Below are 27,335 nucleotides of genomic sequence, written 5' to 3' on the forward strand. Positions count from 1 at the left end.
TCCCAGGCCACCCTGTGTTTAACTGCAGCCACCTCACCTCTCTCCTTCTTTCCTACCTCATTCTTTCTCTTTGTTCTGACCAACATGTGGATTGTCTTTTACTTATTGTTTATTTTAAGAATCCCTATACCATGGACAGAACTTGGTACTCATATTCTCCAATATGACACTCATGCATGGATAGATGGTGGATGGAAAGAGGGATGGCTAGATGGAGAAGAGATCACAGGATGGAGAGATAGATAAATAGATGGATAGATAGAAGTGGATTGATGGATAATTTATGAATTCATTCCTCAGAAAAATGATGTAGCATTTTTGGCTATGAGGTTAAGTGTAGACTCCAAGGATCCACTGTATTGAGACATACTGGACTACATGCGGGACCAGAGGTGGGTGACTGACAGACTATCATTACCCAGATGACTCCTTAGGACTTTGAACTGAGTAGGATGTTAGATGGGGCCACCAGAGAGCAGTATAGAGCACAGTGACTTTTCTGAGGCAGAATAAAGGACAAATAGGGACTGGAAAGAGGCAGCTGAAAACATTTATACAAGTTTGTGTAGGGCTGCTTTTCCCCTGTAAATTGTAAATCTCTCAAGAAATATAGATCTTTAATTGTGAAAAGTGATATGCACATGTACATACATACATAAATATACATATTTATTTATGAGTGTTTTTCTACAGTGCAACCATGTTTTCACCAAAGACTAACATCAAGCATGATGGCAAAAGATCTTTGAAATGCAAGAACAATTGCCAATGGTATGTAATAAAGTATGTGCATTCAAAACAAATTTTAAGTAACTTAGGAACATCCTGAAAGTGCTTTCATATTTTTTTATTAAGCAGGTATTAGTATGACTGTACATGTTATATGCAAATATGTACATAAATGTAAACATTCCTAAATCACTAATATGTGTCCTTTAAGTCAAACTTAATGTTCTTGCATCAATAATTCTTTGGATATCCTGCCATTTTTACTACCCTAACAATTTTGACATATGTAATTTTTATTAGAATGTTATTGTAGAAAAGTACTGTGGCTTTTAAAAAACTGAAACTTCCACATCTGAGAGAGAACACATGGTATTTAGAATTCTGTGTCTGGCCTGTTTATTTAACATACTTTGCTCTAGTTCTGTCCATTTTGCTGCAAATGACAGGATTTCATTATTTTTTGTGGCTGAACACTTCTCAGTGTGTATATGTACCACATTTTCTTCAGTTATGTGCTCATGGGCCTCTAGGTTAATTCTGTATCTTCACTGTTGTGAATAGTGCCTAAATAAGTGTGAGCAAGCAGGGGTCTCTCTGGTGATGCTTTAATTTCCTTTCGGTGTATACCCAGGAGTGGGATTGGTGGGTATATAGTAGTTTTAAGTTTAGGCTTTTAAAAATATATTTTATTTATTCATTTATTTCAGAGGGAGGGAGAGAAGAAGGGAGAGGGTGGGGGATGGGCTAGCATTCAGTCACTGTAAATGAACTCTAGATGCATGTGGCCCCTTGTGCATCTGGCTTAGATAGTTCCTGGAGAGTCGAACTAGGATCCTTTGTCTTTGCAGGCAAGTGTCTTAACTGCTCAGCCATCTCTCCAGCCCAAGTTTAGTTTTTTTGAGTCACTTCTACACCATGATTCATAGTGGCTACTCCTAATTCACATCCCTACTCACAGGGGATAAGGGCCTCTTTCTCCTCTCATCCTAGCCAGCGTTTGTCATTTTGCTTCCTGACATCACAGCTCACTAGCACTTTGGTGATGCTGAAAGCTTTCCACATACTTGTTGGTGCTTTGTAGTTCTTTTATTGAGAGGGGTCTATTGAGAGCATTTGCTTATTTTTAATGGGGTTTTGATACTATGGGTTTGTGTTTACCCCTGTATGTTGATGTTTTGCTTAAACATTTTAGCTGCTGTTTTTGCCATTAGTTAGATGACAATGTGCCTACAGCACCAGATGTCCAACAGCATTCTGGACATACTTTGTGCTGCCATGTGACACTGGCATCACAGAGTGACCCAAACTCTGATGTGTTTGGTAATCTTTCCTGTGAGAAGTCCTGCTCTACATACTGAGTAAACTGCTTTGTGTATGTTTTTTGGCTCTGGTGGGCACCTATAGGGTGAGGCAGAGGGGTGTTAAGGCTCCTAAAGGACCTCGAGGCTTAGACTGGAGCTTGCTCACCACCAGTGGGATGTGGGGAGGGTGACATCCTTTTGCTGGAGGCAGGCCCACCTCACCAGCTCCTTCAGAATGCGAGTGTACAGATAAGCAGCTCTCGATTCACAGCAGTGTCTACCATCTCTGCCATGGCTGAGTAGACAGGCAGGCTTATGCCCTGTTGACATCCTGGAGATCTAGACAGCTGAGAACGCCAGGATTACACTTGTTCCATGAGGAGAACTGGCTTTCATGGCTCATTGTGTCCTTAAATGGCAGGGTGCTTCTGTTACACTTCCTCTGCCTGGCCTGTGAGGCTGGGGGGAGCTGCTCACTCCTTCACCCTCAGGGAGACAACCCACATCCAGGAGGGCACTGTTGCCACTGTGCTCAATACAGTAGTCCTTGCATTGAATGCTTGTGCCACTGTGGGCCCATGGGAGTGCTCTGGACATGGTTACAGTAGGCGAGGCTGAGCCATGAAGTTCTCTGGTTGGGTGTGAGAAATCCATTATTTATTTATTTATTTCTAATTGACTATTTCCATAATTGTAGGTAACAACCCCTTCCCTCCTTCCCTCCATTTTCCCCTTTGAAATTCCACTCTCCATCATATTCCCTCCCCCTCTCAATTCTCTCTTTTGTTTTGATGTCACCATTTTTTACTCCTATTGTGATGGTCTTGTGTAGGTAGTGTCAGGCACTGTGAGGTCATGGATATCCAGGCCATTTTGTGTCTGGAGGAGCACGTTGTGAGGAGTCCTACCCTTCTTTTGGCTCTTACATTCTTTTTGCCACCTCTTCAGCAATAGACTTTGGAAGATGTGATAGAAATATTTCAGTGCTGAGCACTCCTCTGTCCCTTCTTCTCAGAGCCATGGTGCCTTCTGAGTCATCCCAAAGTCAATACCATCTGAAAAGAGAAGCTTCTTTAACCAAAAGTGAGAGTACCATTAATATAGGGGTATGAACTTTAAGAAAAGTGCTTACTGGGCAGATTGGTGAGTATAGTCTATACATTTAGCCAGACACCAGCAGATGTTATACCCTAGGGCTCATGGCTACCCACTGTTGTAGGCTTTTAGCATCAGTTAGCGGGCCTCCAGTCCAATTAGGAAATGGTTACTTTCCCTTATAACAGACATGCCACTGTTGTACCTGTTGGCTCATTTGGCCTGGCTGTCCAAATTTAAGGCTTTCAGTGTCCACTCTTGAGTATCTGTATTGATGATGAGAAATTCATTTCTAGCTTAAGATATTTTCAACTTGTGAGGGTTTATCAAGCCTCAACCCCACTGTTGGTCAAAGAGCATCTGTAAAACTAATATTATGAGACCAGGGTGTTAGAATATGAACCGAGAAAGCAGAAAGTTTTCTGATAATGGACCCTCACCCCAGGATCAGCACAGCATCCACATTGGTTTGTCTACCATGAAAAATCCTTGCTGTTTTATATAGTCACATCCACCTAGTACTTCAGATGCTGGCAGGTCACACATGTGGAAGTATTCTCAAAAGACTATGATGCAGTGGTCCTTCTGGAAAGCTGCACAGCCACAGGCTTCTCAGCACTGAGTGGGGACTGCCCTCCATTGTGAAGTCTCTTGTTGGTGCAGCAAGAACCAAGACACATGTGCAGGAGCAAGCTGCGGTTGACCCTGTGAAGAAGACACCGGAGCTGAGGTCTACCAACATTTCATTCACTAATGTGGTTTCCGTAGATGAGAGACTTACATGCAAGCCACATCCTCAGGACCCAGAAGAGACTCTTTTGACCCAGGAAGCCGTCATCACTGTGAAAGGCGTCAACTTGAGCAGCTCCCTCGAAGGCCTGATGGCCAGCACCATATCTTCCAACGCGAGGAAAGGCCGAGAAGCAATGGAATGAATGGGTGGTCTGCAAGTTGAACGCCTTGATCGGCGAATGGCCGCTTTGGCAAGAGGAAGCCTAAGGGCTCCTGCAGCAGCGCTGGAGAGGAATGACCGCGAAGGCGGGTGCAGCGGCCAGTCCCCGGCTCGCCAAGCTGACAGCATATTTATGTGTTATTTTAAAAAATACAAGTATTCTAGGTAGAATTTTTTTGTTTGTTTGTTTAAAAGAGGTGGGGTAAGGCTGTGACTTGATGAAGATAAAAAGATGTGGGGCTTTGGAATCAAAAGGGTCATGTGAGGCTAGTGTGGCCTGAAGCGACTGATTTTGAGGCCCATGGTGCTCATGTGAACAATTAACGGCTTTTCTGGAGTACTTGTAAGAAATGGATACTGATCTTGAGTCTCCCTGGGTACTCTCCAGGCGCTGGCACTCAGCCTGGCTGCGGCCCAAGCTCATGATGAAGCAGGGCCCCCTCGGTCCACACAGTGGCCTTACTGCCTAGCTAGAATGGCATGTGTGAGGAGAACTTGTGTAGTTTAAGATGACAGTAGTTTGTATAAAATAACTTGCTCTGCTAAGAACCATGGTATTTTGATTTGGTACTCAAGTGATGTTTTTGGAGTGTAAATTAGCATTAACGTATATATGACTCCAGCAAAAACATTTTGTTGTATTAAAGAGTACTGTATTGATTTACCAAACTTTTGTCACTTAGTAAAATTCTTACCTTTCTTGGACTTGTCCTTGTTCACTGAGCACGCTGCTGGGTGGGGGCGTGGCACCCAGAAAACGAAGTCCTTCCTCGAGTGGGTTCCGCGGCGGAGCTGTGCTCGTTCTTGTTGCCTTCACGTGCTCCGTAGAAACTCAAGCCATGTGTCACAGCCAGGCACGTGTGCTTCGGTTACGGGAATGTGATTACTTTTTGAGGTAATTATCCACAAAGCATCTTCTTTACATGCGAACTATGTCATGTGAGATTGCTTGACGCAGTCTTGATTCAAAGCCAGGCCCCCCTGGTGATGGTGTCCCCACGGGGTGTGTCGCTGGGAGGACACAGCAGTGGGGTAGGGGAACCCCAGCAAGAGCTGCAGTCCAGGTTCTCCGCGCTACAAAGTACAAATCCAGAAAACGTGTCTGCTCCATGTTCAAGCACGAGACCATTCTGAGAGAGATCTCTGAGACTAGGGTTGTATCTTTTTTGTCAAAAGGTGATTGGTTCTCACCTTTATTTTACAGTGCTTAATGTGACCAATCTCAGGTGGGTTTTCCTACTAGATACTAGTTAATATGTATGCATAAGGCCAGAAAAAGTCTTACTAAATTTTTTTAATTTGTAGTTTTCTTAAAATATTACTTAAAGAATCTAAGAGGGAGGGAATCTTTGGCTAGTTATAAAAGCAGATTAAAACCAATGGAGTTTCTGAGGGTTTTTGTTTTTGGGGTGTGTGTGTGGTTTTTTTGTAAGTGAAGATGGTTTTTAGAAATGAAATGCCATTGTATCTTAACAACATTGCCAAATATTATTGTACAAAAAGTGACTTGTATAATTTCTGTGTTCTGAAAGCGGTATAATCTAATGAATGTTTCTGGAAAAATCCCATATATATATATATATATATATATATATATATATATATATATATATATATTTCTTTTTTACCTTGATGTAGTGATGAAATTCTGTAAGCTGGTAAAATATAAATACACAAATGAACTCACTGAAGATTTCAAATTACCCTGGGACAAATGTTAGTCAATGCAGCCTTGAGCATCTTAACCCTATTTAAGTGAACTTACATGAATTTAAAACCTTTGTGGTTAATAAAAACTTAATTTCTCTAAAAAAAAAAACCTCCTCTTGTCTATGGCTCTTGTAACCTCATGGCATAGTTCTTCACTCATGTGCTTGTGGTGGTGCTGGTGTGAGAAGTCCTGTTGTGTACAGCTGCTCACATGAGCATGTAGCATAGCATGTGTAGTTATGAACAGTCATGAAGTTTGGTGATAGGTGTAAACAGCCATTTCACTGGCTTATGTATTTACTAGCTTATGCTTCTCATTGTTAGTTTAGAATGTAATTTTAATGATTAAAAAATAAAAATTAGGGACTGAGGACATGGCTTAGCAGTTAAGACACTTGCCTGCAAAACCCAAGGACCCAAGTTCGATTCCTCAGTATCCATATAAGCCAAATGCACAAGGTGGCACACGTATCTAGACTTTGTTTGCAGTGGCTGGAGACCCTGGAGTGCCCATTATCTTTCTCTCTCTATCAGCCTCTTTCTCCATTTCTCTTTCAAATAAGTAAATAAAAATATTTTTTTAAAATAAACAATTGCAGTGTTACTCTGGCAGATGTCTCCTGTTGCCATGTCATTTTCCTTCTTGTAGTTTTGCTTGCCATGGGGGAGCATTGGGATGCTCCTTCTTGTCATTGCATTGCACAACTTCACTGTGGTGTTGTACCAGCTAGGGTTGAGTGATGCATGTTGTGGTTGACAGTGACAACATTGTCTGGTAGTGTGTTTCTCAGAACATGTTCTCATTCTGTGTTATATGGCTGTATTACACACATGTCTTTGGAATAACGTTCTATTTAAAATATTTTTATTTATTTACTTGAGAGAGATAGAGAGAAAGAGGCTGATGTAAAGAGAATGAGTGAGTATGGGCACACCAGAGCTTTCCCACTGTAAATGAATTCCAGACATATTTGGCACTCTGTGCACCTGACTTTATGTGGGTGCAAGGGACTCAAACCAGGGCCATCAGGTTTTGCAAGAAAGTGCCTTTAACCACTGAGCATTATAGAACTCTCTTCAGCATTATAGAACTCTACTTTATGTTTTTTTGAGGTAGGGTCTCACTCTAGCTCAGGCTTTCCTGGAATTCACTATGTAGTCTCAGGATGGCCTTGAACTTACAGTGATCTCCTACCTCTGCCTCCCAAGTGCTGGGATTAAATGTGCGCCACCATGCCCAGTTTGTAGAACTCTTTTTTAAAGAGTTGTTCATTACTATGAATGTAAGAGTTTATACAGATTTTCAAGTTGATACAAAATGATATATACAAGTAGAAGGAAATCTACTTTATTTTTAATCTTACTTGAAATGATATCTTCTTGGTTTTTATTGTCTATGGCCTTCCTTGAAGTGAGGAATACTCTCTGGAGAGTCCATCGTCCCTCAAACTCAGCAGGCAGGTTGCTGTGGCCCAGGCACCGGTGGCTGTGAATTGCCTGCAATTCTCAGGTAGGCTGAACCCCAGAGCAGCATTCATTTCTCTTATCTCACAACCTGAATATGCCCTGATCCTAATGTGAATTCACTTTGGAGATCTCAGTACTGATAACCCATGGCATGGTTTGAGACCAGAGGAAAGTAAGGCAGCAGTTGTACCCGATGAGGGCGATGCCGAGTGCTTCCTTCCTGCTGTCCTGTCAGGACACCCTCCTTACACTGGAGCCCAGCAGGATGACATTTTTTTTTTTTTTTTGGTAACACTTGAAAGAAGTGAGGAGGTGGTCTGTGAGTGCCTCAGGCTTCATGGAGGCCACTCCAGACCCTGCCATACCCTGTATACCTCACCTTCCCCAAAGCACTTTTGGTGGATCTCCTAAAGTGTGCCATGGTTTACAACTCTCTCAGTTGCTTCTTTTTTAAATTAAGATTTTAAAAATATTTTTATTTATTTATTTATTTGACAGAGAAAGAGGGAGAAAGAGAGAGAGAGAATGGTCACACCAGGGCCTCTAGCCACTGCAAACAAACTCTAGATGCATGCACCACCATGTGCATCTGGTTTATGTGGGACCTGGAGACTTGATCCTGGGTTCTTAGGTTCTGCAGGCAAGTGTCTTAACCACTAAGCCATCTCCCCAGCCCAGTTTTTGAGAATGTATTATGTAGTGCTGTCAGTGAGCGTCTCATTGATGTTTGGCATGCTCTGTCTTATAAATCAGGACATTTGGTAAAGATTTTAACTTTGACTATTGTTGATGAAGTCTATAATGTATTTCAACCTTTTTATAGGGAAATGTTTAAATTTAATTGCATAGCTGAATATGCCTCTTAACCAATATGTTGAGTGAAACAGGGCCTGGCTTAGTGTTTGTGAGAGGCACTGGGGAGCTTGCTAGGTTCCCAGCTCCTGCTGTGACCAACCCTACAGTTTGGAGCTCACTCTGACCCTTGGCTTCCCTCTTTTCTGTATGGAGGGTTTTAGGCATCCAGTGCAGGTGCTCTGTGAGATCCTGGGGAGATGGTGTGAGGTCCTGGTAAGGGATTATCTTGGGACTTCATTCAGTGAGCCATCCTTGAGGACAGTGGGTATATAAAATGCCAGAGAGTCTTCTTACCTGCTGTTTCAGAAGTCATAAAGTGAGTATCAATTGCATGAAAATTCTCCACTTTACCAATTAACTTATCAATGAGATTTATACATAGGAAGTTTAAAAAAACTTTATTTATTTAAGAGGGGGGAGAGAGAGAGGGAGAGAGAGAGAGAGAGAGAGAGAGAGAGAGAGAGAGGGAGGGAGAGAGAGGGAGAGAGAGAGACAATGGGTGTGCCAGGCCTTCCAGGCACTGCAAACAAACTCCAGACACATGTGCCACCTTGTGTATTTGGCTTATGTGGGCCCTGGGAAAATAACACTGGGTCCTTTGGCCTTACAGGCAAGCACCTTAACCACTAAGCAATCTCTTGAGCCCTAGGATTAATTTAAAAAATTTTTTTTCTATTTATGAGAGAGAGAGAGAGAGAGAGAGAGAGAGAGAGAGAGAGAGAGAGAAAGAAGAAGAAGAAGGAAGAGGAGGAGGAGGAGGAGGAGGAGGAGGGAGAGAGGGAGGTAAAATGGGCACTCCAGGGCCTCTAGTCACTGCACATGAACTCTAGACGTATGTGCCACCTTGTCCATCTAGCTTATGTGGGTACTGGGAAATTGAACCTGGGTCCTTTGACTTTGCAGGTAAGCACCTTAATTGCTAAGCCATCTCTTCAGCCCCATGTTAGGATTTTATCAGAGGTATTTATTTTCTTTTAAACAGGAGATGGACAGCAGTTGGCCTGTGGCTTAGCCAACCACCTTACCCTGGTCTTTAATGCCAGCCTTTCTAGAACACCTGTTGCTTTTTCAGGTAATCTTAATCTTTAGTAAAACAGAGTGTGAGGGAGGAGGCCTCTGGCTCTGAATGCTAGCTGCTGTATGCCTAGTTTGGAGTCCTTGAGTGGCACTTAGTTACTGACCTCATTGCTTTCAGTGCACTGTTAGCACTTCTTACACATGTACTCTTGTTCTGAGTCAGGGTCCAACCAGGTCACTGCATAAATTGGCAAAGAGCATATCTTAAGATCAGTCAGCACCTCTAAACATTGCTTGTCAGTGTTGGTTATCTGTGCTATTCAGGCCCAAAGGTCCACCAAGGTAGAGGAAACCTAGTCACAGTGCTTTACGTGGGAGGATTACATAGTTGTAATATTAGCTTTATGGTAAGTTATAATTAATGAATTTATCACCTCACAGCAATAATCTCAGAAAAGTTATTTTGTAAGGTCCATAAGAAATATTCCCATAGTTCATTGCCCTATTACATTCTTACAGTTTATCCTCACAGGTGTTCAGGTGTGGCCTGCCTCCAGAACAAGGCATTAGCCAAAGCCATTCTCCTGCCATTATGGCTCTCAGAGGTGACCGATACTGCAGATGCTCTTTGATAAAATAGTCACTGCCATATTCTGGTTGTGAAGCAGCCTTGACAAATGTTTGAGCCATTTTAGATGACCTTAGCTCTTTTAGGAAGACTTCCAGAACTTGACACAAGAGGGCAGCAGAGCTATGTCACAAATTATCTGCTCAGTAACTTTTGGCTCTGCTCTTTGAGGTCCTGTTTCAGAGCTGAGCTGCTTACTCATAAACCCTTCCCAGTTTTTCCACTTTCGTCTTGGTTGTTTCTGACCAGTATGCTATAGTTAGACGGATTCTCTGTCTGTCCTTTCAATCATGGGGTGCAGTTCCTTGTGCTGGGACCAACCTGGAGTGGGAGCTCCCTGCTTGGCAAGAGACTTCTCAGAGCAGGGGCTCCTTCCTCTACTGTTTGCATCACCGGGTACTCCTGGGCACCCTGATCACTCAGAAGGGCTCTCAGTCTGGGTGTGAGCCTGATGCCTTTCAGCCCCTTGTTCTCTGTCTCCACTCCACTCTCCCAGGGCAGAGCCCACACTGCACGTCTCCGTCTCAGATCCTGTCACTCCTTGGTTTTTCCAAGCAGTCAGGTGGCCTGAGGAGACTATTTTAAGTTTGCTTCTGAGAGGCTATGAGGACAAGACAGGGTCACAGAAGACATGGTGTCCCCAGACAGAAGGAAGCTGGATAGGTGGAGGGGTATGGCACTGAAAAGCTCTGATGGGCTTGAGGTTCAGTCTAGGCCCATCTGGCCTCACTGATGAGTGTCTTTATACATATTCAGATGCCTGTAAGTGCACTAGCATCTGCAGAAACTAGCCTCCAAAATGGCATTTGCACAGCCAGACAAAACTCCCAGCTGGTGAGAGTAAATGGCCAGTGTCTGTGAGTATTGCCAGTGAATCCTTTTGGGGTTTCCCATTATTACTAACAGATAAGCAGCTCCTCAAACTATTAGTAAATTATCACAAGGTTCACAGGTTTTACTCTCCTTCATAATATTTTTTATAATGTTCTAAAAGCTCTAACATGAGGCATATGAAGCCTGTATTTCATCCTTTAAGAAACAAAGACTTTTTAAAAAAATATTTTTATTTTCATTTATTTGAGAGAGAGAGAGAGAGAGAGAGAGAGAGAGAGAGAGAGAGAGAGAGAGAATGGGTGTGCCAGGGCTTCCAGCCACTGCAAACAAACTCCAGATGCATGCACCACCTTGTGCAGCTGGCTTATGTACATCCTGGGGAATTGAACTGAGGTCCTTCAGCTTTGCAGGTAAACACCATAATCGCTAAGCCATTCCTCTAGCCCAAGAATAAAGACTTTTGATAGGCCTTCTGTGGAGGTCATGGCAACAGAGCTATGGCTTTTAGTGAAAGTCTGTTAGACACTGGCCTGGTTCCTTGGTGCAAGAGCAAAGCAATGCCTCTGGGTACATTGTCCCTGGTTTGTTGAGAAGAGGTCGGGCATGCCCTGAGAAAGTGCTGACCCACATGCTCCTTTGTCCTGTGGCCTTAGGTCACGACGGAGTGGTGAGCACTATCTGCTGGAGCCACAACAGGAGGTGGCTACTCTCTGCAGCTTGGGATCGGACTCTGAGGGTGTGGTCCACTCACAGGACAGAACTCATACTTCTTCTGGTAATGTGTGTGTGTGTGTGTGTGTGTGTGTGCGTGTGCGCGCACATATGCCTATCATGGCGGGGGGCAATGTTAAACAACCATTGAGGGGTCTTGAGCTGTGGCTGTCATAGCTGTCCATCTTGCCTCAGCAGGAGACCAGGAATAGATGTTATGAGAAATTTGTTCCACTGAAGTAGAAACTGTGGATGGTGGGATAGCTTCTTACCTGTGTGCAGGCACATATAATACATGTGGACACATAACCATGACACCATGCTCCTGCTGTGCAGGTATTATCCTGAGTGCCCAGATAATATGGCCTTATGTTTGTCACGGTCTAAAAATGGGAAAAATCCATAATGAAGTACTTGGATAATTTGTTTTGTGGTAGGGTCTTGCTCTAGCTTGGGCTGACCTGGCATTCACTATGTAGTCTTAGGATGGCCTTGACCTCACAGTGATCCTCCTGTCTCTGCCTCCCCAGTGCTTTGATTAAAGGCATGCACTATCATGCCTGGCCATTTGGATGATTAAAAATGTCAATTACATGTGATTTTATGTAGGTAATAATGTGCAAGAGACCATTATGTGGAGAGGTGTAGGTTGTGGAGAAATGATTTGCTCGCATGATTATATGACAGGTTATTTGGATATTGAAGAATACAAGGGAGCCAAAAGATTACAAAAGTTTCACAAGTAAGATAGGAAGAAGAGGGCTAGAGAGATGGCTCAAGGGATAAAGGTGCTTGCTAGCAAAGCCTCATGGCTTGGGTTTGTTGTTCCAGTGTCCACATAAAGCCAGCTATACAAAGTGGAGTTTGTTTGCAGTGGCTCTGGTGCATATGTTTTTTTTCTCTCTCTCAACCCCCTTCCCTCCCTCTCTGTTTATAAATAAATAAATAGCTTTTATTATATTGAGATATGTTCCTTATATTCCCAGTCTCTGTAGGACTTTTATCATGAAGGGATGTTGGATTTTGTCAAATGCTTTCTCTGCGTCCAATGAGATGATCATGTGATTTTTGTCCTTCAACCCATTTATATAATGTATTACATTTATAGATTTGCGTATATTGAACCATCCCTGCATCTCTGGGATAAAGCCTACTTGGTCAGGGTAAATGATCTTTTTGATATACTCTTGTATTCTGTTTGCCAATATATTGTTGAGAATTTTTGCATCTATGTTCATGAGGGAGATTGGTCTGTAATTTTCTTTTTTTGTTCTATCTTTGCCTGGCTTTGGTATCAGGGTGATGCTAGCCTTATAGAAGGAGTTTGGTAGAATTCCTTCTTTTTCTATTTCCTGGAAAAGCTTAAGAAGCAATGGTGTAAGCTCTTCCTTAAAGGTCTGGTAAAATTCAGCAGTGAATCCATCTGGGCCTGGGCTTTTTTTAGTTGTGAGATTATTGATAACTGTTTGGATCTCCATGTTTGTTATAGGTCTATTTAAGTGATTAATCTCATTTTGATTTAATTTAGGTAGGTCATATAAATCAAGGAAAACATCCATTTCTTTCAGATTTTAATACTTTGTGGAGTATATGCTTTTATAGTATGTCCCTATGATTTTTTGAATTTCTCTGGAATCTGTTGTGATGTTACCTTGTTCGTCTCTGATTTTATTAATTTGTGTCTTGTCTCTTTCTTTTGGTCAGATTTGCTAAGGGTTTATCAATCTTGTTTATCCTTTCAAAGAACCAACTCTTTGTTTCATTAATTCTTTGGATTGTTTTTTTTTGTTTCTATTTCATTAATTTCTGCCCTAATCTTTATTATTTCTTCCCACCTACTGATTTTTGGTTTGCCTTGTTCTTCTTTTTCCAAGGCTTTAAGGTGAAGCATTAGGTCATTTACTTGCGACCTTTCTAATTTCTTAATATAGGCACTAAGGCTATAAATTTACCTCTTAGAACTGCCTTCATTGTGTCCCAGAGATTTTGATATGTTGTGTTCTCATTATCGTTTGACTCTATATATTTTTTGATTTCCTTCTTGATTTCTTCATTGACCCATTCATCATTTAGTAGTGTATTGCTTAGTTTCCATGATTTTGTGTATGCTCTATAGCCTTTCTTGCTACTGATTTGTAGTTTAATTCCATTGTGGTCAGAGAGAATGCAAGGAAATATTTCAATTTTTCTGAATTTGTTAATATTTGCTTTGTGTCCTAATATATGGTCTATTTTAGAGAATGTTCCATGTGCTGCTGAAAAGAATGTATATTCTGCAGCCTTTGGATGAAATGTCCTGTATATATCTGTTAGGTCCATTCCTTCTATGACCTCATTTAGTCCAGATGCCTCTCTGCTTACTTTTTCCCGGGATGACCTGTCAATTGATGAGAGTGGGGTGTTAAAGTCACCCACCACCACTGTGTTTGGTGTTATCTGTGACCTTAGTTCTTTTTTTTTTGGTAAGTCAAAGAATTTATTTATGTTACTTGTAAAGAAGGGTGAGAGGTCCTTACAGGAGCATAGGATTAAATTGACAAGCACAGAAAGGTCACCAATGCTGTTTAAGGAATCCAAGCATGGTTGTCATTGGATTCTTAGCATCAGGCTGTCTCCCACAGCTCTTACCAAGTAGCATCCTGTGCTGTGCTCTTATCTAACAGTTTGGGAAAGGAGTTGTCTCTCTGCTGTTTTAGTTATGGGTCAGAACTTCTTCTTTGCTGGCTTTTTGAAAGGTGCCCACAGTCCCTTATTATCTGGAAAATCAGAATTTGCTTCCCCTGCATGTGTAAGTTGAGAGAGTAAGAATGTCTGCAAGGCCAGGCACACACACCTTTAATCCCTGCACTCGTGAGGCAGAGGTAGGAGGATCACCATGAGTTCAAGGCCACCCTGAGATTACATAGTGATTTCCAGGTCAGCCTGGGCTAGAGTGAAACCCTACCTTAGAAAAAAAAATGTCTTCAGAAGAGGGTGGAGAGGTTACAATCCTATACAACTTAATTGTACATATGCTGATCCAACAATGTGGTCATCTTCTACAAAGCCAAACCACACACACAGTAAGGATTGTCAAGAGGCAGAATACCTGTGGATACCCAACCATCCTTGTGTGACCACTTAAGAGAAAGTCACAAATACTTACATCTACTTCCATATAACTGGACTGGATTCCTGTCCATTAGCATGTCAGCTAAACACTCTGTATTAACTGGCTTCCTGTGACAACAACAAAATACCCAAGATAATTGATAATTGACTTATAAAGAGAAAAGGTGTCATTTGGCATATATATGTATATAGCTGTTTTTTCAAGGTAGGGTCTCACTCAAACCCAGGCTGAACTGGAACTCACTATGTAGTCTCAGGTTGGCCTGGGGCTCATGGCAATCCTCCTACCTCTGCCTCCTGAGTGCTGGGATGAAAGGCATGCACCACCATGCCCAGCTTTCATACATTTTTAATAGAAAAGTTTTTGTTAACAATATTCACATAGACACATAATATATTTTGATCATAATCTCCTCTCATTACTTTTTGTGTCTTACCATCATCCCTTTCTCTCTGAACCTCTTATTTCAAACTAGTCTGGTTTTCATTTCTATTCTTTCTTTCCCTTTTTGAACTTTGTATTGAACACTTCCATACAGTATACCATACCATACACGACATGCTATGATCATAATCCCCTCCCACTGATCTCCTTTTTCCACCTTCAACATCCCCCCCCCACTGAGTCCACTTTTCTTTCCAACTATTTCCCTTCCATTTAAAAATTTATTTTGGTTTATTTTTATTTATTTATTTGAGAGTGACAGACAGAGAAAGAGGGAGAGAGAGAGAGAGAGAGAGAGAGAGAGAGAGTGTGCCAGGGCTTCCAGACACTGCAGATGAATTCCAGATGCGTGCACCCCATTGTGCATTTGGCTAACATGGGTCCTGGGGAATCGAGCCTTGAACCGGGGTCCTTAGCTTCACAGGCAAGTGCTTAACCACTAAGCCATCTCTCCAGCCCTCCCTTCCATTTTTTAATGTCATCATTTTTTTCCTCCTATTATGCAGGTCTGTGTAAGTAGTATCAACCACTGCGAAGTCATCAATACCATGCCCCTTTGTCTCTGGAGGATAGTGTCACAAGCACACTGACCCTTCCTTTGTCCTTTATATATTTATTATTATTATTATATTATTATGGACATACTTAGTATGGAAACATTATGTGTTGGTACCATCCTTTTGCTCATCCCAGCCCCCATTTTGAAGGGGGCCCTCCTCATTAGGGTTGCAGGTTCTTGACATTTTAAAATTATCTATTTATTTAAGAGAGAGGGAAAGAGGCAAATTAGAGTGAGAGAGAATGAATGGGCACACCAGGGCATCTAGCCACTGCAAAGGAGCTCCAAACATATGTGCCACCTTGTGCATCTGGCTTACATGGATACTGGGGAATCTAACCTGGATCTTCAGGCTTCAAAGGCAAGCACCTTAACTGATAAGCCATCTCTCCAGCCTGATGTTTACTTTTTTTTTTTTTTTATCACCCTAAGTCATCCATGAGTAAATGATGATGTCTAAATGCTGGGCAGGTAATGATAGCCACTGCAAGGCCTTGAATGCGATTGACCTTAGTTCTAATAGTGTTTGTTTGATGAATTTGGGAGCCCCCATGTTATGTGCATATATGTTTAGGATTGTAATGTCCTCCTGTTGGAGTGTGCCCTTAGTCAATATAAAGTGACCTTCCTTATCTTTCTTGACTAACGTTGGACTAAAGTGTACCTTGTCAGATATTAGGATAGCAACCCCTGCTTGTTTTCTAGGCCCATTTGCTTGAAACACCGTCTTCCAACCTTTCACCCTAAGATAATGTATATCTTTTGTAGAAAGGTGAGTTTCTTGGAGACAACAAATTGTAGGATCCTACTTTTTAACCCAGTCTGCAAACCTATGTCTTTTCGTTGGGGCATTAAGGCTGTTGATATTAAGAGATATTATTGAAAGGTGTGTATTTATGTTTGCCATTTTTTTTTGTGTGTGGTTCCGGTTCTACCTGTGCTCTCTTGTGTTAACTAGTATTTGAGTATTGCTTGTTTTCTCCAGGTTCCTTATATGTGTGCTTTTCCTTTTCTTCAGCATGGAGGATTCTATCAAGTATTTTCTATAGAGCTGATTTTGTCTTCAAATACTCCTTTAACCTGCTTTTGTCGTGGAATGTCCTTATTTCTCCATCTATTTGAATGGATAACTTTGCAGGATAAAGTAACCTTGGTTGACAGTTGTTATCTTTCAGAACTTGGAATATATCACTCCAAGCCCTTCTGGCTTTAAAAGTTTGTGTTGAATAATCTGCTGTAATCCTGATGGGCTTGCTTTTGTAGGTAACTTGATTTTTCTCTCTAACTACTTTCAGTATTTTTTCCTTGGTTTGTGTGTTTGGTAGTTTGATTATAATATGACGAGGAGAGGTTCTTTCCAGGTTTTGTCTGGCTGGGGTTCTAAAGGCTTCCTGTATCTGCATTGGCATCACTTTCCCAATTTGGGGGAAATTTTCTTCGATGATTTTGTTGAAGACACCTACTATGCCTTTGGAGTGGAATTCTTCTCCTTCTACTATGCCCTGAATTCTTATATTTGATCTTTTCATAGTGTCCCGAATATCTTGAAATTCCCACTCATACTTTTCTATAAGTTTGTCTTTCTCTTTGTTGGACTATATTGGATCAGCCACCTGGTCTAGCTTAGATATTCTGTCCTCTCCTTCATCCATTCTACTGGTGAGATTTTCTACAGAGTTTTTGATTTCATTAACTGTGTTCTTCATTGCTAGTAATTCTGACTGGGTTTTCTTTATTATTTCTATTTCCTTATTTATGTCTTGTATTGCCTTCTTTATTTCATTAAATTGGTGTCCTGCATCTTCTTTGATTCCTTTGATTTCCTCTTTAAGTTCCTCTTTGACTCCTTTGATTTGTTCTCTGACTTCTTTGAACATATTTACAATCATCTTTTGAAATCTTTCTCAGGCAGTTCCTCTAACTGATTCTCACTGGAGGTCATTTCTGATGCATTAATACTTTTAGGTGTATTTATATCGTCTTGATTTTTAGTGTTCCTTGTGTTATAATGTATATATTTTTGCATCTTGGATTAAGTTAATGCTTGGATTTTGTAGCTAGCTCGGTATTCTTAGCTGTATCAGTTGATTTGATGTTATATATTTTCAGGGTAGGAGCTTAAGGTGTTAGGTGTGGCTCTTAAGACTCTCAGAGTATCTACAAAGGTGCTCCTAGGGGTTGAGTTTCCTTGCTATGGGAGTATTCAAGTAGGCTGAGTGGAATAAAATACAGGTAGATTCTAAAAGTTAACTAAACACTGTACCCATTCAATCAAAAACAGCTCCAAGTATGTATGCCAGAGTAGTTATTATTACAACCAGATCCTCTATCAACATAGAGGTTAAGATTTCTGGTCTGTTGAGGGATCCAAGTCAGCTTGTGACCACGTGAGACCCTTCCTCGGTGCAATCCCAGTTACCTTGGATGATTTTGGTCTCAGTCAAGTTGTTGCCTGGTCGTTGGGCTGCTGTTCTGATTTCTGGAGCTGGGCACTGGCTTTTCCTGTGGGGCAAAACGAGCCTGGCAACTGTGGCCCTTCAGATCAGCACCCCCGCTGCTGGAACTGCTGCTGCTGAAGCTGCTGCTGCTGGGCCCACCGCTGCTGCTGCCTCTGCTGCTGCTGCTGCTGGAGCTGCCACTTCTGGAGCCACTGCTGTTGCTGAAGCTGCTGCTCCTGGGTCTGCTGCTTTTGGGGCCTCTGTTACCGGTGCTGGAGCTGCTGGGTCCCACTGTCTGCCCAAGTTGGCGTGGCCGGTCCCAGGACACTGCTCTGTTCGCTGGAGCTGGGCTCAGGCGCTGGGGGAGGGGAGGGAGCCGCAGCTGCTCTGGTTCTCTCGCTGCTCCACGTGTTCTTCTACCTCGTGGTCTGCTCCTCCGCTGCTCACTGCCGCTCTCCCTTCACGTTTCCCGAGTTGCGGAGAGTGCAGTGTGAGGGGAAGCTCCCGCACCTGGCTTTTCCTGCCGCTGGAGCTGAGTCTGGTGGCTTTCTGGTGTGCCACTGCCGCAGTTGCCGGAGCTGCTGGAGCCGCTTTTCCCGCTTGTGCAGGCTCTGGATGCTCTGGATCTCTTCTACTTCTCCGTTGCTGCTTCAATTTCCTATACACCTCACTTTTTAGTAAAAGTGTGTATTTTGCTGGGTTTTTTGGTCTTTTTTCCCCAGGCTGCTTTGGCATGGTACCTATGCCGCCATCTTAACTGGTAGTCAACTCTGTTTATAAATAAATAAAAAGTATTTTTAAAAAAGATGGAAAGAACAGAGAATAAGAAATCCAGTTTCAACTCATGAAACTGTGACTTGATGAGCTGAAAAAGCCTTTACCATGAGAAGTGGTGAGATTTTCACAGAGTTAATATTTATTTTCTATGGGTTTTATATGTAGAAGGGCTTGACTTTTGGTTTTGTTTCTTGGTTTCCCAAGGTCAGGTCTTGCTCTGGCCCAAGCTGACCTGGAATTCACTAGGTAATCTCAGGGTGGCCTTGAACTCATGGTGATCCTCCTACCTCTGCCTCCCCAGTGCTGGGATTAAAGGTGTGTGCCACCACACCTGGTGAAGAACCTGATTTTAACTCTTTGAATTAGTGTTTGAATTTATTGACAGTGTGAAGGTGATTGAAACTGTACTTGAAGTTTGACCTTTTCTGGACTAATGACAAACAGTACAGGCTCTCTGGCAATGCTGGTCAGTGGCAGGAGCTGTGTGCCCAGCTGGGCTGATGGTCCATGTCCTGCAGGGTCTGGGTGCTGAGCTGCAAGGCTGAATAGGCCAGGCTTATTGAACACATGTCAACTTCAGTGGACTTGAAAATTACCCACTGTGCTGAGACGACAGAAAAGGCAAGTGGATCAGTCAGGGCCAGCATCCTTTGGAAGGCCTAGGGTGGTACCAGAGGAAGGAATGCTTTGAACCTGAGCAGTCAGTGCCAACTTCAGGCCAGGTGTGGCTAACCCTGTGAGGCAAAGGTGATAGTAATTTAACACATTTTGCTTACTTTGAAATTTGAATTTTCTGAGCCAGATATAGTGGTACATACCTGTAATGTCAGTACTTGGGAGGCAGAGGTGGGAGGTTGTCACAAGTGAGTTCAAGGGATGGTTTAGGCTACATAGCAGGACCTTGTTTTAAAAATCATTCTCCATCAAAAACGTTTCACTTTTTTATCCTCTTAGAGTTTGTAACTGGGCAGGATTCAGAAGGCTTCACTGAAGTGAAGTTTAGTTGTGACTGGCAGTGGTCAGTAGGCAGGGCCAGCATGTGAGTTGCTATAACAAGGTGTGTGTGTGTGGTGAAGACAGGAAGGGGGTGGGTGCAGGGGAGGCTTTTGCTCACAACAGTGCTGTCTCTGGCAGATGCACTGCCAATGTTAATCTATCTCATGGCCGATCTTTCCAGGGTCCAGACATGTTTCCCAAGCCAATAACGTCTGCACATTTCTACTACATGGATGCCTTCATTCTATTGTCTTCTGGCCCTCAATTTCAGCTGCTGAAATGCCACCTTGATCCCCGCAGGGATGACGTAAAAAGGTAGATTGCCTCCTCTGTGCTTCCCTCCCCACCCTTTCAACATGGAGTTCTACAAAGAAAATCCATGTTTAAAACCATTTTTTCAGACTTTAACACCCTCATAATCAAAGTTTGAGAGCTAAGTAACTGGATTTTGCAGAAATTCTCAATTCTTTTCTACATACAAGAGGGGCTGGGAGGGATCTTCAGGCCTCAGCTAGGTGCAGTGAGAGCTGCTGGGGTAAACACATTGCTGGAGGAGTGATGGGGTCATGGTTGGTATGTGTGTGTGTGTGGGCGGGGGGCAGGTGGCCAGGCTGTAATGGAAATATTTCCTGTAATGTAGTTGATGTCTGGGTCATCAGAAGTCCTCTTCTTAGTTTCAAGGACTCTCTATACTGTTTCACATTGTGCCAGTATCACTTTCCACCCCCACCTACCATGCACAAGTGTTTCAGTTTCTCACCTGTGCCCTGCTATTTTGATATCAGCCATCCTCAGGGTGAGGGAGCATTTCTCCTGGGATTTGGCCTGTATGTCTCTGAGGTTGTGACAGAGAGCATCTTTTCATATTCTTCGTGGCCACTTATATGTCATCTTTGGCAAAGCATCCTCAGCCAAGCTCTGATCCTGTTGGTCTTTTCAGTGTTCTCTTTGAGTTGTGAGATCCTTCGGTAACTTTGAGACTAACCCTCACAGGTAAATGGCTTGCAGTTGTTTTTGTTTATCCCTTAGGCATCTCTCTTCTGCATGTTTCCTTTATTGTTCAGAAACCCTGGTTTGGTATAGAACAGTTAGAACTAATGAATCCAGTAGCTATCAAAAATCATGTTTTCCTGTACAAAAACAGCAAACTATCTGGAAAGGAAATTTGGAAACAACCCATTTACAGTAGCATCAAGAGAAGCAAATACTCAGGAATGAGTTTAACAAGGAAGTGAAAGACTTGTTTACTGAAAGTACAGAGTATCAGTGAAAGAAATTAAGGAAGGTACACACTCAAAGGAGAGCCTTGCATTGACAAACTGGAAAACTTACTACATCCATCAGCCAAAGTAATATGTAGATTTTGTAGAACATGTCAAAATTCCACTGGCAATTTAATTTTATTTTTTATGAGAGCGAGAGAGAGAGAGAGAGAGAGGAGTGCACGGGGGGGTGGGGGGTGGGAGAATTGCCACTCCAGGGCCTCCAGCCACTGAAAATTAACTCCAGATACATGTACCAGCTTGTGTGCATGTGTGACCTTGCATGCTTGTGTCACCTTGCGCATCTGGCTTCGTGGGATTTGGTGAATTGAAAATGGGTCCTTAAGCTTCACAGACAAGCGCCTTAACCTGTAAACCATCTCTTTAGCTCCACAGTGGCAAGTTTATGAAATAGAAAAAAAAAATCATAAAGTCCTTATGGTACTACAGAAGACCTCAAATAGCCAAATTGATCTTGGAAAAGTAAAAGAAATTAGTCTATTAAAGTTATTCACTTCAGATTGTATCAGAAATATATTCTAATCAAAGCAGGGTGATGAAGGTATAAAAGCAGATCCACTGACTGCTAAATAGACCAGGGAGACCAGAAATAAATCTGAGGTGCAGTCAGCTGATCTCCTCAATGGTGCAGGACAAGGGGGAGAGGAAAACCTCCTTTGCAAACAGTGTGGAAAACAGAATCCCCACAATGCCAAAGGGTAAACTGAGACCCTTATACTACATACAGAATTCAACTCAAAATGACAAAACCTGAAGCTATAAAACTGCCCAACACCTGGAGGTCATTTCCATTGGTCTTGGCAATGATGTCACAGATGTGACAGAGGCTGAGCTGCAGAAGCAGCAAAAACAAGCAAGTAACAGACACTGAAGCTGCTCAGATGAGGTGACATCTCCCTTTGCAAGCCTCCTGCCTCCCATTATGGGGTGGAATGCCTGCCACCCAGACCCATCATAGGTGGGTGATGAGGATTCCCATGACAGGATGGAGACCTATGAACTTCATTTGTGAAAGGTCTCCCTTCTCAGGAAGCAGACTTGGCTGGATTTCCTGGTCTTAATTAGGGACTACACTGATCTGTCCAAGTGTTACTGGGCCCTGCATGAGCCTCCAGATCTGCCACTGTGTAAAGGATGGGCGTCTAGTCCACCTGTGCCTGTCCAGAAAAGCCAACCTACCTTCCTCAGCTTTTTCCCAACCTCGCCTCAGATTCATGTACTTTGCAATTCTAAGCTTAAAAATAAAAGCACACTTTCCAGGGGAAGTTTCAGATGTTGGCTTCTCAGACTTCACACAGCACATCCCTTTTCTTTGGGAGATTTTAAATTGTATTTCTCCTCACATGGGCCTTTTCATCCATTCTTTTACTCTTGTGGGCATTTCTGCCATGTTGGTTAGACTTAGGAGGCTGTTTTTTTTTTTTTTTTTTTGAGGTAGGGTCTCACTCTAGTCAAAGCTGACCTGGAATTCACTATGTAGTCTCAGGGTGGCCTTGAACTCATGGTGATCCACCTACCTCTGCCTCCTGAGTGCTAGGATTAAAGGCGTGCACTACCACGCCCGGCTGGGTTTTGTTTTTGACAACATTTGGTTCGGCATGAAAACCTGGGTTTTATTTTTGATAACATTTATAACATAACTGTCTGTAGCTAATGCAAATATTTCTACTCTTTAGCTAGTTAAACTTAAGATGGTAAGTATGCAGATACCCAGGAAGAATATAAAGTATTCTTGACAGTTGTGGTTAGTAAAGGAGTGTAGAGAAAATTCACAGTGAAATATATTTTTCTTCATCTTGCTGGGAAATTTAACACAGTGATAAAGACAGTCTTGGAGTCCAGACAAAAGGGTGCATCCTGACAGGGCTCCATAGGAGCTAAAGATAGTGCAGTCTTGCAAGAGAATCTCTGTGGGTATACCTGTCTCTGACCAGGTATTCCTCTCTTGGACATTTATCTTAAGGAAATAACTATGTACAAGTGAATATATTAATGCCATCACATATACTCATTACTTTCTGTTAAGTTATGGAAACATTAGGAATTTTAATGCATACTTAAGCTATGGTGATGAATAATGATATACAGATAATAATAATAAAGAATTTTGATATTTTAAAGTGAAAAGTTATTTTAGTATAAATACAGTTTTATACTAAAATTTCTGGAAGAATATCTATTAAGATGCTCAGATAACTGAAGAAAAGATGTGCTCTTTGTTTCTTCCCTGTATTTTCACCATTGTGTATAATGAAACACCTTTCACTTTTATTAAGTCTATAAATATGTTATAAACTGAGGTAAAATACAGCATGATGAGTGATTTACATATTCCTGCTGGAATGAATCAAAACTCCTAGATGCCAGTGGTTGTATTTCTGCTTAAGCTGTTAGTCATAGTGGGTGGAGCCCACTACCTCATCAAGGAAAGTGACCTGAGTGGGATGGGAAGTTACTAATTCCCTGCTTCATACCATGAATTCATGTGGTGGACCTGACTTGCCATGTCTTACCTATCCCTCTGCAATGCAGAGCCAGAGGGGCACTCAACTCATTCCATTCCACCCATTTTACCTCATCCCATTTCCTCCATCTATCCAAACACATCCAGATTCTTATCATCCCACCCCATCTCATACTATCCCTCCCCTCCATACTATCCCACCCTGCCTCTCTCATTGCATTCCACGGTGTCCTACCCTACCTTTCCCTACCTGATCCATTCCACCCCATCTCACTTATTCTACCTACTTCAGTCAATCCCAGCCCGCCCGTCTCTTTTAAGCTATCCCATCCTATTCCACCCCATCCTAATCCCACCCCCCACCTAAATTATCCTATCCTTCCCTACGCCATCCTATCCATCTCAGTCCCACCCATCCCACCACATGCTTTCCACAGTAGAAAATGCTGCCTGTTGTGATTCTCGGTATCATTGGAAGTGACGTTCAGGCACACTGGTAGTTGTGGTAGGAGAAGTGAAGTCCAGGAAGGCCACTAGTAGGCAGCTCTGTGTGGGATACTTTTGTCCTGGAAGCCAGCTGTGCTCATTTTACCGTGATCACTATGTTAGGCCACATCCCAGCCAGAATTTGCCAATGGAGTGACTGACCAGCTCTAGGTGAATCAGGCTTGCTTTTTCAGGCAGACACAGGCTTAGAATCATAACCACAGTTACAATCCAGTGAGTGGCAAGTAATGAGAAATGCAAGGCGATGTAAGGAACAAATGGTTAAAACCATAGTCCATTTGGTGGCCAGAGCAAACTAGGGGGCATGGGTTCTGAAGAGAGTTATGTTTTATTTCTGAAGTATGGTTGAGTAGCATGATCAAGTTTATGCCTGCTGGACTGCCTGCCTGACTGGCTTTCCCACAGGGTCTGCGTTCCCATACACACCTCCATTCTGGCCATCTGTCAGGAAGGCCTCCCCTCACCCTTGTGGTTGCAGGTTTCCAGGTTAACTGCTTTGTTGGTCCTCCTGCTGTGTAGCTTTAAGTCATATTTCTATTATGGACAGTTGTGTGACCACTGTCCTGTCCTGGCACATTTGGTCCCATGCCTCCTCTGAGATATGGCCTCTGTCTATCTCTCTCGGTCCACCTCTCTTGCACCCTCCAAGTACCAAGGACTATCTCTGGATTCTGTCGTGCTGAGGTCTATCCAGAGTTTCTCATCCTCAGACCTGGCACTCCCACAGGCAGCTTCCTCTTTTTTCCTGTCCCAGGCACTCAGCTCCCTGTCCCAGGCAGTGTGATGTATGCCTCTAGCCTGGCCTGGTGTCTCCATGACACCAGTCTGCCTTTTCTTGACATCTTTGTTACCTTGTCCTTGTGCAGCCATGCCTTGCTGGGCTGAGGCCACTTTCTGAGGGCTCTGGTTACTTTCCCTTCATTATTTCCATGGGTAAGAGCCATATCCACAGCTTAGGTTACTCTTCTGAAAGTGATTTATGCTTAAGCAAAAATACTAATATGTTATAACTGGTGTATATCTACTAAAGTATGCATAATTATTTTGGAATTTTAGGGGACAAATTTGTTTTCTCATAGTTGAAAATAAGTTATTTTGTGGTATATAAGATGATATTATTTTGATGAGGTTTTCTGCAAGGAAAAACAGTGTAGATTTTCTTAATGGAAAATTAAAATAGCCATTCTACTTATTCACTTGGTATTATAAAATATGACTAATTGATGCAAAAACCTTATTTTCATTAAGTTGTCAAAGGTTGGCTGTTTAGTTGTATTTAGGGGGAAGCAAGACTATTGGTAGTCTTCCTTTTTTTCCAGGTATAAACCAAAGAGGTGGTGCAAGTCCATTTTCAGGCTTCCAGTAACAAGTGGAGCAGATGTGACCAGCCTCTCAGCAGTGAATGACTTTTATTCCTGTATCCTTCCTCTAACCTCCTGAGGTGTCCCACACTGAGCTTCACTCTCTTCAAAGGCCGTACTGAGCATCTGAGCAGCCCCATGGGTCTTGCTGAGCACTGAAGTTATATAGCTGGTCCTTGTGGAGATGGGATCTTTTAAAAATATTTTATTTATTTATTTATGTATGTATGAAAGAGAGAGAGAGAGAATAAGAGAGAGAGAGAGAGAGAGAGAGAGAGAGAGGATAGGTTACATCGAGACCCACAGCCACTGCAAATGAGCTTAAGATACATGTACCACCTTGTGCATCTAGCTTACGTGGGTCCTGGGGAATTGAACCTGGGTCCTTTGGCTTTGCAAGCGAACGCCTTAATCCCTAAGCTATCTCTCTAGCCCACGCTGGGGTCTTTTGCAGTGATTGCAGGTGGAATAGTTTCACTTCAATAGTAGAATTGCCTCAGGGGAATAAAATCTGGGTGATGACAGAGCAGGGTGAGCTCACTAAACATTTCTAGTCTATATTTACCAAATAACATGTAGTCACTTAGTCTATTTTCTCAGTAAACTGTCACACATGGGGGCTGGAAGGATGGCTCAGCAGTTAAAGGTGACTGCTTGCAAAGCCTGATGGCCTTGTTGGGTTCCCCAGTACCCATGTAAAGCCAGTTGCACTAAATGGCACATGCATCTGGAATTTATTTATTATGGGTGGCAAGAGGCCCTGACACACCCATTCATTCTTTCTCTGATTGCAAATAACTAAAATATTAAAAAATAAACTGTCATACTTGCTGTAGGCATCCTGGAATTCCATATCCACAAAGGCCAGGAAAAAAAATCCACAGTAGTTCTCCCCAAGGTGCTGAGCCCAGCTATGCAGAGAACAAGCCGTTCCGAGGGCTGTGCTCTCTCACACAGCTCTGCTTTGTCCTAGCATCTTTAGCTCAGACTAGGCTCCACAGCTACACCTTGGCCACCAGCCAACATTCTGATTTGGCTATGCCACTGCTGTCTCACACCATGTGTCTAGAAGCAGAGGTCGTGCCCTCCCTGTGTCTCCTGCAGCCCCTCCACCTGCCACTACTTGCTCCTGTCCTAGCTGGAAGCTGGTGTAGTGGAGCTGGGCTGGGACTTCCCTGTGGAACTTCAGGAATTCTTTACTAACTACACATTTCTGAGTCTTGTGACATTCCCGAATTTATCAGTAGTCAAATAGATAGAATTGGATGAATCCATGGGTGGTACCACTGAGGAGAGTCCTTAAATGAATCACTGCAGACATTGTGCTTGCAGCTGGCCGAGACCGAACTGTGGAAGTTTTCGACCTCAATGTTGGCTGCAGTGCTGCGGTGATAGCGGAAGCCCATTCACGGCCTGTCCACCAAATTTGTCAAAATAAAGTAAGTTCATCAACACTATCCATAATTGTAAAAATGTTGAGTTTGAATTGTTTAACAGATACACATATACTATGATATAATGTATAACTGCTCCTAAACTCAATGTTAACTTCTCCTTCTTCTTCTTCTCCTCCTCCTCCCCCCTCCTCCTCCTTCTCCTCTTCCTCTTCTTCTTCTTCCTCTTCCTCTTCCTCTCCCTCTCCTTCCTCTCCTTCTCCTTCTCCTCCTCCTCCTCCTTCTTTTTCTTCTTCGCCTCCTTCTTCTTCTTCCTCTTCTTCTCCTCCTCCTCCATCTTCTTCTTCTTCTTTTTTATTTTTTATTTTTTTGAGGTAGGGTCTCACTCTGGCCCAGCCTGACCTGTAATTAACTATGTAGTCTCAGGGTGGCTTCAAACTCACGGCAATCCTCCTACCTTTGCATCCTGAGTGCTGGGATTAAAGACGTGTGCCACCATGCCTGGCTTCAAATCCTTTTTTTTTTTTTTTGGTTTGCTTGTTTGTTTTTTCGAGGTAGGGTCTCACTCTAGCTCAGGCTGACCTAGAATTCACTATGGAGTCTCAGGGTGGCCTCAAACTCACTCATGGCAATCCTCCTACCTCTGCCTCCCGAGTGCTGGGATTAAAGGCGTGCGCCACCATGCCCAGCTTCAAATCCAT

At 42.7% G+C, this 27,335-nt stretch overlaps 1 protein-coding gene across 1 annotated transcript in view; it reads left to right on the plus strand.

Annotated features, from left to right (window-relative positions):
• Positions 1 to 27,335, plus strand: part of Wdr27 (WD repeat domain 27) — a 146,592-nt gene that overhangs the window by 37,562 nt on the left and 81,695 nt on the right. The window contains exons 15-21 of the mRNA XM_045159406.1: positions 694 to 771; positions 7,200 to 7,297; positions 9,092 to 9,181; positions 11,242 to 11,363; positions 19,807 to 19,940; positions 25,199 to 25,296; positions 26,558 to 26,679. Of these exons, the coding sequence (XP_045015341.1) occupies positions 694 to 771; positions 7,200 to 7,297; positions 9,092 to 9,181; positions 11,242 to 11,363; positions 19,807 to 19,940; positions 25,199 to 25,296; positions 26,558 to 26,679 (742 nt within the window). The remainder of the gene's footprint in view (positions 1 to 693; positions 772 to 7,199; positions 7,298 to 9,091; positions 9,182 to 11,241; positions 11,364 to 19,806; positions 19,941 to 25,198; positions 25,297 to 26,557; positions 26,680 to 27,335) is intronic.

This window comes from Jaculus jaculus, chromosome 9 (assembly GCF_020740685.1).
Source record: "Jaculus jaculus isolate mJacJac1 chromosome 9, mJacJac1.mat.Y.cur, whole genome shotgun sequence".
In the NCBI taxonomy this organism is placed as follows: Eukaryota; Metazoa; Chordata; class Mammalia; order Rodentia; family Dipodidae; genus Jaculus; species Jaculus jaculus.